Below are 11,556 nucleotides of genomic sequence, written 5' to 3' on the forward strand. Positions count from 1 at the left end.
ACAAATTCGGTCAGCGAGGGCACATGGGCTTTGAATATTATGCTGCTGTTCAAATGCACACATTTGACAATGACGTGAAGCAATTTAAAAACATGTGCACCACGTGATGTTTCCTAGAACCCTGTACTAAGTACTGCAAAGCTGAGTCGGTGTGGCAAAATGTAAACGGCTCCTGTGTTTGGCATCTTAGTGGATGTTTCCGTTTTGTGTGTGTGTGTGTGTGTCATTGTTGTCTTGCATTTTGTTTATTTTTGGAAACACCGGTTGGTTTTACAACAATAAAGTTTACGGCACAATTTCCAATATGAAAGCAGTGTGTCGCTACTCCGAGGGGACTCACCTGGACGCTCACAATGCCTCCTCACTGGCCTCTCCGCCGCGGCCTTAGCGCGGCTGTGCCCCCGGTCCGGAGACTGCTCCCCAGGCTCTTCCCGCAGCCTTTGCTCAGCATCCCCGACCCCCCTGACCACTCTGTCTAAACTAGTCCCGGGCCAGTCCCCGCTGTAAGAGTGCGGGGGCGACGTTCGCGGGGCTCACGACACAGCCCGCACGGAGTGGACACTCGTGAGGGCGCCATAAGTACGGGCGTCGAAACTAGAACTCGGGTCCGGTCCCGCGCGACGACGGGTGGGGCAGAAGCGCACGGAACCTGCCCGTGGCCCTCTGGGAGTTGTAGTTCAGCGCCCGCCTGCGCAGGCGCAGTCCCGGCCAACGGCGGCCGTGGCATTTGTCCGGCCACCAGACAAGGGAATACGGCGTAGGAGAGCTTTGGGGCAGGGAGGCGAGACTAAGGCCGGCGGGGTCCGCGCGGCCGAACTCGGACTCCGAGCTCAGCAGCCAGGGCCCAGGGAGGAGGCCGGCCGAGCAAGGAAACGACCGGAAGTGCGCGCGCCACCCTCTGGGAGATGTAGTTGGGCGTCCGCCTGCGCAGGCGCAGACCCTGCTGGTGGCGGCTGCGGCCTTTGTCTTGCGGTCCGGCTGGTAAGTGGGACTGGGGTCGCTGGAACGGAGGAGGCCGAGACGGGAGGGCATCCAGGGGTCTTACCGCGTGCGTCTGCGTAGAGTCCCTTTTCCTGCTTTGGGCCCGGGGCGGGTCGCTTCGGGGGCGGTGGGGGCGGGACCGAGTGGGCGGGGCCCGGTTTGGGGGTGGGGGTGGGGGTGTCTCCGGGTCCGAGAGGAGGAGTTGGGGCCAGGGTGGGGACCTGGCTTTGGCAAAAGAGGTGGGACCCTCCGGCTTCGGGGTAACAATCAGAGATCCTAGCGGGCCCGATCCTTCAGAGACTGGAGCCAACCTGGCCTGCATCCCTCCCTTGCTTGGGTGGGATGTTCGGGGTTCGGAGGGTGGGGAAGGCTGAGGCCCCACTGTCACCTCTGGAGCTTCACCTTGCTGAGGGGCTTCTCAGGATGATGATGATGAGGGAGACCAAAAGCATAAGACTTTAATCCCAGCCGCCTGGGACCCAGAAAACAGACTCCTTATATTAAAATCTTATTGAGCACTGACTTCAAGGTAGGGACCATCCAGTCTCCTTTATTAATTCAGCGAGCACATGTTTAGATGCTCTAAGGGCGAGGCCCTAGCCTATATCCAAGAGCCCGCAACATTGTCTCGACCCCCAGAGTCTCCAGGGGAGTCAGGGAGTCAGGGAGTCAGGGAGATGATAAGAACCCCATCAACACATCACTGAACAAGATAACTGCCATCTTGGAAACTGCTGTGAAGACCACAGGGCACAAGTGGGATGAGACAGAATCAGAGTCATGAAGGAAAGGTTCAGAGAGACCAGGGAAATGCATACTGCCTTTGGCCTGAGTTTCATTTGGGGCACTGAGCCAGAGATGAGTTTGTGAACCACCATCAACAGGGCCTGCATGTCGAGCAAAGTAGATGCTCACTGAAGCAAGAGGCTTTCTTTCCAGCACCAGTAGTGTATACTTCTTGTGTTCACTTGTGCATCCTGCTGCCTGCCAGGCTCCATGTTCAGCCCTTTCCACACATTAATTCCTATAACCTCTGTTAGGTCACCACTCCCATTTTATGGGAGAGGAAAACTGAGGCACACAATGCCCAAAGACCCCATAACTGTCTAGCTTTCTGTCATGGTAACAGGAATAGTCATCACCCTATTGGGCAACTGGGGGTGTGCTCCTTGCCCGCCGTGGCCCTCACTTTTCCTATTTGTGAAGTGAAGTAGGAAAATTCGAGGTCATCTGTCAACAACGCCTGGAATAGCCCTGGGCACACAGTAGGTGCCGGGAAAATGCCAAGCTGAGGTTTCACTACTGTTGGGTTTGGCCCGGGTGCAGGGCTCCAGGCTCCCACAGCCACAGCCCCTCCTTCCCACACGCACATGCCAGGGTGTGGGGTTTCTGGCCACCACAGGCACTTGCCCGGTCTCTTGCCTCCCTTCTCTCCCCAGAACCGCCTGCAGAGGAGCTGGCTGTTCCTGGAAGAGGCCAGAGGAGGAGGGAATGACTGCTGGGCTCCTCACTGCCGGGGCCCCGGTGAGTACACCACCACCCTCACACTCAGGCCTCTCAGGTCCTGCCAGACTCATTCTGCTCTCAGGGCCTTCGCCCTTACTCTGCCCCCTGCCAGGAATGTGCTTTGTCCAGAGTCATCCTCTTGAGGTTCTCACACCTCACCGCCTCAGAGGGGATCTCCCTGAGTCCCTCAACTGCCCCGTTCTACTCTGGCAGACAGCATCCATCCCACTGATGTGTCTGGCACTTTCTCAACTCACTATCTCCATCCAGTCCCTTAGGCAACAGTTATTTAGCACCTGCCATGGACTAGGTGCCTCCCAGGCCCTGTTCTAGAAATTGCAGGTGCAAGAACAGACAAGAGGAGCAAATCTTCACCATCCCCATGGGGTCACAGTCCCTGTGAGGAACGTAAATGTGCCAAGTGACGTGCAGAGAAATGAGGTCCAGAAGAAGATGGGCTGGGCACCAGGCATTAACCAGCATAGCCCAGAAGGCCTCCCTGTGAAGTGGCCCCCAAACAGAGACCTGCAGGGGAAGGGGCAGTGAGGTCAAGGCCCACAGGAATCATGTTCCAGGCAGGGGAACAGCATGAGCAAAGGCCTAGAGGTGGAACCACGCCAAGCATTTCCATGAAGGGCAGGCACACACAGGTAATGGGAAGACGGCGAACAGAGTCTCCTAGGCCTCCTGTATGGGGCCTAGGGCCTTGGGAAGCAGTTCTGACCATTTTTGTCACACGCAAAGGCCCAGCGCACAGTAGGCACTCAGTGAACGGGTGGAACAGTAAAGGTGCCAAACCCTGTGGTCAGCGCTGGACACATTTCACCCTATTCTACCCCGACATCAGCCCCATGAGGTGGCAGTGAGGAAACAGGCACGGACACAAGTCACAACCCTGAGGCCCCGCTGCTGGGAGTGGCTGAGCCCGGCCTCAGACCCCCTGCCCCCAGTGGGGCCTCCAGTGCTCAGCACGTGTCTTGCTGCCTTCGTGGCCCTTGCAGACATCTGCACGGCTGCCCCAGAAGCGCCCCTCCCATTTTCACTGGAGCACTAACCCCTCCTGGGATTTGAGTTTTGGCCAGCTCCCTGACCCTGCAGCTAGCACACAGGTACCATGAGGCCAGGCGCGTGTCTCGTTTCCATGGCATCTGTGGTGCCCAGAACAGTGACCCCGTATTCAGTAAGTCTCTGCAGATAACCACTGAGACCTACTGAGTCTGGAAAATGTGGGGGAAATAGGGAAATTGGCAAAAGAAAGTTAAAACTTCCAAGTCTTCCGGCATGCCTGTCTGCATGGTGGCTCACACACTGTGTGCCAGGCCTGGGGTAAATGCATCATGTCAATTCCTTCACTCCTTCCAACAGCCCTCTCAGGATGTCCTCACCAACTTACGGATGAAGGCAGGAAGGCACTGAGCACTTTAAAAGATACACCTGAGGGGCGCCTGGGTAGCTCAGTCGATTGAGTGTCCAACTTTGGCTCAGGTCATGATCTCGCGGTTCGTGGTTTCAAGCCCCATGTCGGGCTCTGTGCTGACAGCTCGGAGCCTGGAGCCTGCTTCGGATTCTGTGTCTCCCTCTCTCTCTGCCCCTCCCCCGCTCACACTCTGTCTTTTGCGCTCTCTCTCAAAAATAAGTAAACATTAAAGGATGTACCTGGGGTTGGAGTTTGAAGCCCTATCGTCTGGGTGCAGGGCCGGGTCTTGACAGTGCCACCCCCCACCCCAGATGCCTAGTTCATGCCCCACAGCTCCCTTCCTTTGGGAAGAGAAGCTTTAGCAGAGACAGATGCTGCCAGGTGGGCCAGGATCCAGTATTTGGGCACCCTGTGTCCCTCACCCCACTCACATGGGGCAGTGATACGCGAAGGCCCTGGACTTTTCCTCTGCTCCCCGGCCATCCATAGCACGTGATTTGGTGAGATGGAAGCTACCTTTGTGGAGGATGTCTGCCCCTGACCCTCACGTCCCTTCAAGAAAGTCATCAATTCTCCATCCAGTCGTGGAAGAAACTGGCCTTGTGTGGGAATTTCAGAAAACCCGTGCAGGTGTGATCATGATGGGAAATGCCCCCAGAACTGCCCCACACCCCCAGAACCCACCATCAGCCTTTCTCCTTGAGGATCGTGTTTTCACCCCAGTGTTCAAAGGTCCAAAATTAAAGAGTAGGAAACAGTCTCCAGGGGTCCTGTCACTGGAGACCCCACATCCGGTTCATTTGCTTGTTCCCATCACCGCATTGGCCGTTTTCTGTCTTCCCAGCCCCACTTTGTATTCAGCTATGGTTAATGCACAGTGTAGATTTACAGGAGCGTGCAGCTTGGTGACTACAGGTATGGACACTAGTGGACATTCTGGTTGATGCGTGGGAGGCTTTCAGCACCCCCCCCCCGGGGCTCCTTCATACCCCTCTCTCAGTCACCACCATTATGGCATCTCGGGGATCCTGTGTCTGCACGACTGGGTTATGTCCTCTTCTCTCCTCAGACCCCCTTTCCTCCAGCAGAACCCCCCAGTCCCACGGGAAAACCTGGCCCAAATCCTCAGACCTGAGAAAAATCAGCCTGGCTCATGTCTCTGTTCACCAACTGCTCACGGTAGCAGCTATCGCCGGGCTTGGCCTGGGTGAGGACATTTGCGTGTGATGTTTCAGGAGCAAGTGACCTTTGAGGACGTGGTTGTGGACTTCACCCAGGAGGAGTGGGGGCAGCTGGAGCCCGCCCAGAGGACCCTGTACCGCGATGTGATGCTGGAGACCTTCAGGCTCCTGGTCTCCGTGGGTAAGGCTACACTCGAGCCCCCGCTGGTCTGCCCCCAGCACAGATTCTGGTTCTTCTGGCTCAAAAGTTGGGATAGTTCTAGGCCATAAAAGCAAACACCTAGAATGAGTTTTGGGCTTTAGAGACCCGATGTTTGGTTGCATGTTGCAGATCCCACCGAAAATGCTAGAAGCAGAAAATCATGGGGTAAGAGGGGAAGAGTGGGTGCCAAGGTAGACCTACCTGAGTCTTCCTGTGGTGCTGTCAGGAGCCCCCTCCCTCCCCACCTCGTCCCTCTGCCTCCCTCTGCCTCCATTTGCAGGTGGGCCCCTCTGATGGTAAGAAGAGAGCTGCCCAGGTGCCTCTTCCATGTCTGAGACCAGCGGAAAAGACCAGGCCTGTGTCCTGGGCACCCATGGAAGGCCCCTGGGTTGTCTTGGTGTGGTGGCCAGGTCCCCTCCACACTGGTCACTGTTGCCAGGGCGGGCAGGAGAAGCAGCAGAGCCTGATTGGCCCGGGCTGGGTCACACATCCTCCCACAGCCAGGGGTGGGGGTCCGAAGGGGGCTACAACTGTGGCCTCTGGGACCTGCATCCGATTGGGTCTAGGAAGACTGAAGGTGGAGCGGATGGAGGGGCGGGAAGGGGCGGGGAACACAAATGTGTACTCTGCGGGTCTCCCCTTGGGCAAGACGCTGGCTCCCGAAGCTGGATGTTGTCTCCCTGCTGGAGCAGGAGGAACCATGAGCGGTAGGCGACGGGGTTCCCAGAGGCGTGTGCGCAGTGAGGGGAGAGCCTTGCAGGGCTGGGAGGGCCCCAGTCACGCCCCGGGCACTCTCCATGTCTGCTCTCACATTCTTCAGAGCAAATTGACTGTTCAGTTGTTTTAAATTTTTTTTTATGTTTATTTTTGAGAGAGAAACAGAGACAGAGTGTGAGTGGGGAAGGGGGCAGAGAGAGAGAGGGAGACACAGACTCCAAAGCAGGCTCCAGGCTCTGAGCAGTCCGCACAGAGCCCGACGCGGGGCCCAAACTCACAGACCACTAGATCATGACCTGAGCCAAAGTCGGACGCTTAACTGACTGAACCACCCAGGCGCCCCACTACTCAGTCTTTTAGTAAATGTGCACCAAGCACCTGTTCTGCTGTGGCTGAGACCAAGCCCTCATCTTCACTGAATTTACGTTCTTGGTGAGGGAAGGGGCACACGATAGGTAAAGCAATAACTGCACAAGATGCTCACGGCACATGATGAGTGCTGAGGAAGTGAAGGAGGTCATGAGGCAGAGGCCAGGGTTGTGGGGAGGACCTGAGCAGAGATGAGGCGACATGTGGCTGAAGCCTGAGTCATGAGAACAGTGCAGCCATGAAACAAGCTGGGAGGACAGAGTTCTGGGCAGCAGGAACAGCAAGTGCAAAGGCACCAGGGTGGGCAGCAGCCTACTCTTAATGCGTAACAAACTCGGCGGCCTCAGCAGTTTAAACCACAGAAGCATTTATGACTCATGTATCCGTGGGCCCATGGATCCAGTCTGGGCTTTTCCATGTGCCTGTGGGGCTCTGCTCTTCATACACCTTATCCAGCTCCTGAGACCGATACCGACTCTTTGGGCAGTGAGGCTATCCTGCCCACTGGCAGGCAGTCTCCCCTGGTGTCAGGCCCTGACCCTGTTTAAGCAACGGCCCATCGCCAGGGCCCAGAAAGAATGGCCGGCGTGTGGGAGGGGGTCAGGACAGAGTCTCCCCGGCAAAAGGGGTAACCAGCCCTTACCTAGAATATTAGCTTCGTATGGCTCCTCTAACAAATTGCCACAAACCTCATGGCTTAAAGCAACGCACATTATCTTACAGTCTAGAGGTCAGAAGTCCGAAGTGGGCATCTCTGTGCTACATTCCAGGTGTCAGCAGGGCAGCACTCCTCCCGTGGGGCCTGCAGAGAACCCAGCTCCTTTCACTTTCCAGCTTCCAGAGGTGCTCACATTCCTTGTCCGTCCGTCTCCCAGCTGAGCATGGCCTCGTCCGTCTCTCAACTGAGCACGGCCCTCAGGTCTTATGTCCCTCTGGCCCTGGCCTTCCTGCCTTTCTCGCACATTCCAGAACCCTCGTGGTTGCCTTGGGACCACCCGGGGTAATCTCAGAGGACTAGCTAATGTGCAAGGGTTAGCAGCCTCCGTTCCTCACCGGTTCCAGGAATTAGAACACAGAGATCTTTGGGAGCCTCTATTTTGCCAGCCACACCTGGCTTGGCCCCTCTTTTTTTTCTCCCTCAACACCTCACTAGAGCATAACCTAAATGGGCACAGTGCCCATATCGCACCTTCGGGCCAGTCCGGTGTTGGGGTGGGGGCGGCGTGCGCGAGGGCTCGGCGTGCAGAAGGGGCTGGGTACCGGGGCAGGAAGTCCTGCCAGCAAGGAGCGGGGCGGGGTACGTTTGTTTGTTCGTCCCCCGTGTCTGCTGGCCTCAGCTGAAGGCGTGGGTGCAGGGGTGACCCAGGTGGACAGAAGGCCTGCCCTCCGGGAACTCTCAGATGGTGAGAGGGACCCAGCAGACCAGATCCAAGTCCTCCCAGACAGCTCGGTCATTTAGCCATCCTCCGGCGATGCGCCTCTCAGCGGCCTCCAGTCTGGGGGAGCTGATGCGTTTCTTCACATCAGGGGCAGGTGGAACAGCAGCCAGAGACCGCCAGGCAGAAAGCGGACCTTGTCAGTGGGAGAGCTGGGCCGGGTGGTCCTTCACCTGGGAGACGGCTCTTCCTCCGTTGCCACCTGGTGCCACGGGAGGCTGCTTTCGCTGCGGCCTGGCCAGCGCTCTGCTCCTTCCAGCCTGGAGCGTCTGTCCACAGCTTCCTGGATGCCCTCTGTCTGCCTCGCATTGCCTCCCTGCCTCGTTCTCTGTGTTCCCCTTGCAAGCCCCACTCAGGCCCCTGTGCCAGCTACCCGACCCCTGACCGCTCTCAGAGCTTCCTCTCCTGCTTGCATTCCTTCCCTGATTTGCAAAACTGTATTTTTAAATGGTTAAAGTCACTTGTGCCTTGAGCCTTTCAAAACCATCAGGTTTTTTTTAATGTGCGTTTTTGTGTTTTTTTTTTTGAGAGAGAGAGACAGAGCATGAGCGGGGTAGGGGCAGAGAGAGAGGGAGACACAGAATCTGAAGCAGGCTCCAGGCTCTGAGCTGTCAGCACAGAGCCCCAGGCGGGCTCAAACTCACCGGCCGTGAGATCATGACCTGAGCCGAAGTCGGACACAACTGACTGAGGCTCCCCCAAAACCATCAGTTTTATCCTTCCATCCATCCACCCACCCAACCCAAACCCTTCCCCCCAAACAGAAATTAAGGGACATTTCCGGGGTTTTTTTTCTTCCAGATTTGGAAACCAGACCCCAAACCAAAGTGTCCACCCCAACTCAAGACATCACTGAAGGAATACGTACCAGTGCCCTGGCAGAAAGGTTCCTGTGGGATAGTCTGTGGTACTCAGAGGGTGACGATGCGGAGGGCTGCCGCGGACAGAGTCGAGAGAGCCATGTGGTGAAGACACCCATGCAGCAGCAGCAGCAGCAGCAGGGGGATGGGTTTGGGAGAAACTTCAGTCTGAGCCCCCGCTTCCCAACTCAGCCGATGACTCCAGAAAGGCAAGGCCTCCACGTGCCGGGGACGCGCGGCGGGAGGGGGAAGCCAGACCCAGGGCTCCGCGCCGAGCAGAAAACACACGCAAAAGCGAAGCCCTACGCGTGTCAGGCGTGCGGCAAGGCCTTCGGTCACAGCTCGGCACTCCTCGAGCACCACCGAACGCACACGGGAGAGAGGCCTTACGAGTGTCCCGAATGCGGGAAAGGCTTCCGAAACAGCTCGGCGCTCACCAAACACCAGAGGATCCACACCGGCGAGAAACCTTACCGGTGCCCCCAGTGTGGGAAGACCTTCAACCAGATCGCCCCGCTGGTCCAGCACCAGAGGACCCACACGGGCGAGAAGCCGTACGAGTGCGGCGAGTGCGGCAAGGCCTTCAGCTTCCGCTCGTCCTTCAGCCAGCACGAGCGCACGCACACCGGGGAGAAGCCGTACGAGTGCGGCGAGTGCGGCAAGGCCTTCCGCCAGAGCATCCACCTCAGCCAGCACGTGCGGGTCCACACCGGGGAGAGGCCGTACCGCTGCGGGGACTGCGGCAAGGCCTTCGGCCACAGCTCGTCCCTGACCAAGCACCAGCGCATCCACACGGGCGAGAAGCCCTACGAGTGCCTGGAGTGCGGCAAGGCCTTCACGCAGATCACACCGCTCGTGCAGCACCAGAGGACGCACACGGGCGAGCGGCCGTACGAGTGCGGCGACTGCGGCAAGGCCTTCAGCCAGAGCACGCTGCTCACCGAGCACCGCAGGATCCACACGGGCGAGCGGCCCTACGGCTGCAACGAGTGCGGGAAGACCTTCAGCCACAGCTCGTCCCTCAGCCAGCACGAGCGCACGCACACCGGGGAGAAGCCGTACGAGTGCGGCCAGTGCGGCAAGGCCTTCCGCCAGAGCACGCACCTCACCCAGCACCAGAGGGTCCACACCGGGGAGAGGCCGTACGAGTGCGGCGACTGCGGCAAGGCCTTCGGCCACAGCTCGTCCCTGACCAAGCACCAGCGCATCCACACGGGCGAGAAGCCCTACGAGTGCCGCGAGTGCGGCCGGGCCTTCAGCCAGCTGGCCCCGCTCGTGCAGCACCAGAGGACGCACACGGGCGAGAAGCCGTACGAGTGTAACGCGTGCGGCAGGGCCTTCAGCCAGAGCTCCCTTCTCGTGGAACACCAGAGGATCCACACCAAGGAAAAGCCCTACGGCTGCAACGAGTGCGGAAAATCCTTCAGTCACAGCTCGTCGCTCAGCCAGCACGAGCGCACACACACCGGGGAGAAGCCCTACGAGTGTCGGGACTGTGGGAAATCGTTCAGGCAGAGCACCCACCTCACGCAGCACCGGCGGATCCACACGGGAGAGAAGCCATATGAGTGCAGGGACTGCGGGAAGGCCTTCACACACAGCTCGTCCCTCACCAAGCACCAGAGAACTCATACTGGGTAGGCCCGCCTCACATTTGCTCGGACCTGGAAAAGCCTTAAGTCATAGCTCATCCCTTACCAAACTTGGCCCCCTCATTCCTGACGGAAACAATACAAATATATGCACAAGCAAGCCTTCCCGCACCCTTAGAGAGGAATGACGGAAATGATCGCGGGAATACCGAGCTCTAGGTCATCCGTCCCCGGATATCGGCCCGTCCAAACAGTGGTAGGAAGTGTGGAGTTGAGGACCTTCAGTCATGAGTGACCGCTAATGCTACATCAGAGAACCCACAAAAGAGAAAAATGGGGGGCGTGGGGGAATGTAGTGGATCTGGGGATGGCTTCTGTCCAAGGATTCACACTATTCCAAACCAGAGGTTTGCAAAGTGGTGAGAAACCCAACAAATGCTTTTCATATGCAGGAACCACACGCAGAATCTATCATTATTGCACATTACGTTCTTTGGGGTGCTTATGAATGGTGCAAGGCGACTATGAATTTCTCTACAGGTGACTCACAGGCATTAGAAACACATGTTGAAGATTCACAAAAAGGAAGATTTTTTTTCCTTTGTTAAGCCACCATCTTCTGAACAACAGCACCTCCACATTGGAACCTTATGTTTTGCAAGGTTTCTCTCTCTTGAGAAATGTACAAGTTAATCTTCTCTTGACTGTTTTTCATTGAGTCCCTTTCCCAGTGTTTTTTAAAAAGCTTTTGTTTTTTGTAAAATATATCTTGAAGGTCCATAGTATTAAACTGCGTCCTGAATTCACTAACAGCAGCCTCTCTGACAACCATGACACTTGGAATGGTGACTTGCCATCCTCATTAGAGCCCATATTTAAGTTACATTGGCTGGATTTGGTCACCAGCCATCAGGGTTATATCAGTCGGCTTGATTTTCCAATCACAATGCTGGGATATAAGCTTCCAGTTAACTTGAAATTTCTCCCTTGGGGGAGCGTATTTTAAATAGTCTTCCAATAGTCCTCACTATGCTTGTGGAATGCCTCTTCTCTTTTAAAGTTTTTTGTTTTTGTTTTTGGAATGTCATAGTCACTTAAAAGCCACTTAAGAAAACAGCAGTCTCCAGTAAAAATGCAAGCCACATTAGTAAATTTAAATATTGTAATAGTCCTATTTAAAAAGCAAGAAGAGGGGCGCCTGGGTGGCTCAGTCGGTTGAGTGTCTGACTCTGGTTTCGGCTCAGTTCACGGTCTCACAGTTGGTGGGATCGAGCCCCACATCGGGCTCTGGGCCG

General features: G+C 56.6%; 1 protein-coding gene across 1 annotated transcript; it reads left to right on the top strand.

Annotated features, from left to right (window-relative positions):
- Positions 1–1,651: 1,651 nt before the first annotated feature.
- Positions 1,652–11,067, top strand: LOC109260429 (zinc finger protein 135-like). Its single transcript, XM_019438648.2, is given in 4 exon segments — positions 1,652–2,505; positions 5,140–5,266; positions 8,611–10,307; positions 10,310–11,067. Coding segments are annotated over 4 exon segments (1,896 nt in total). The 5' UTR covers positions 1,652–2,472; the 3' UTR covers positions 10,349–11,067.
- Positions 11,068–11,556: the final 489 nt, after the last annotated feature.

The sequence above is a fragment of the Panthera pardus genome, unplaced genomic scaffold (genome assembly GCF_024362965.1).
Source record: "Panthera pardus isolate Hobbes unplaced genomic scaffold, ASM2436296v1 HiC_scaffold_18, whole genome shotgun sequence".
NCBI lineage: Eukaryota > Metazoa > Chordata > Mammalia > Carnivora > Felidae > Panthera > Panthera pardus.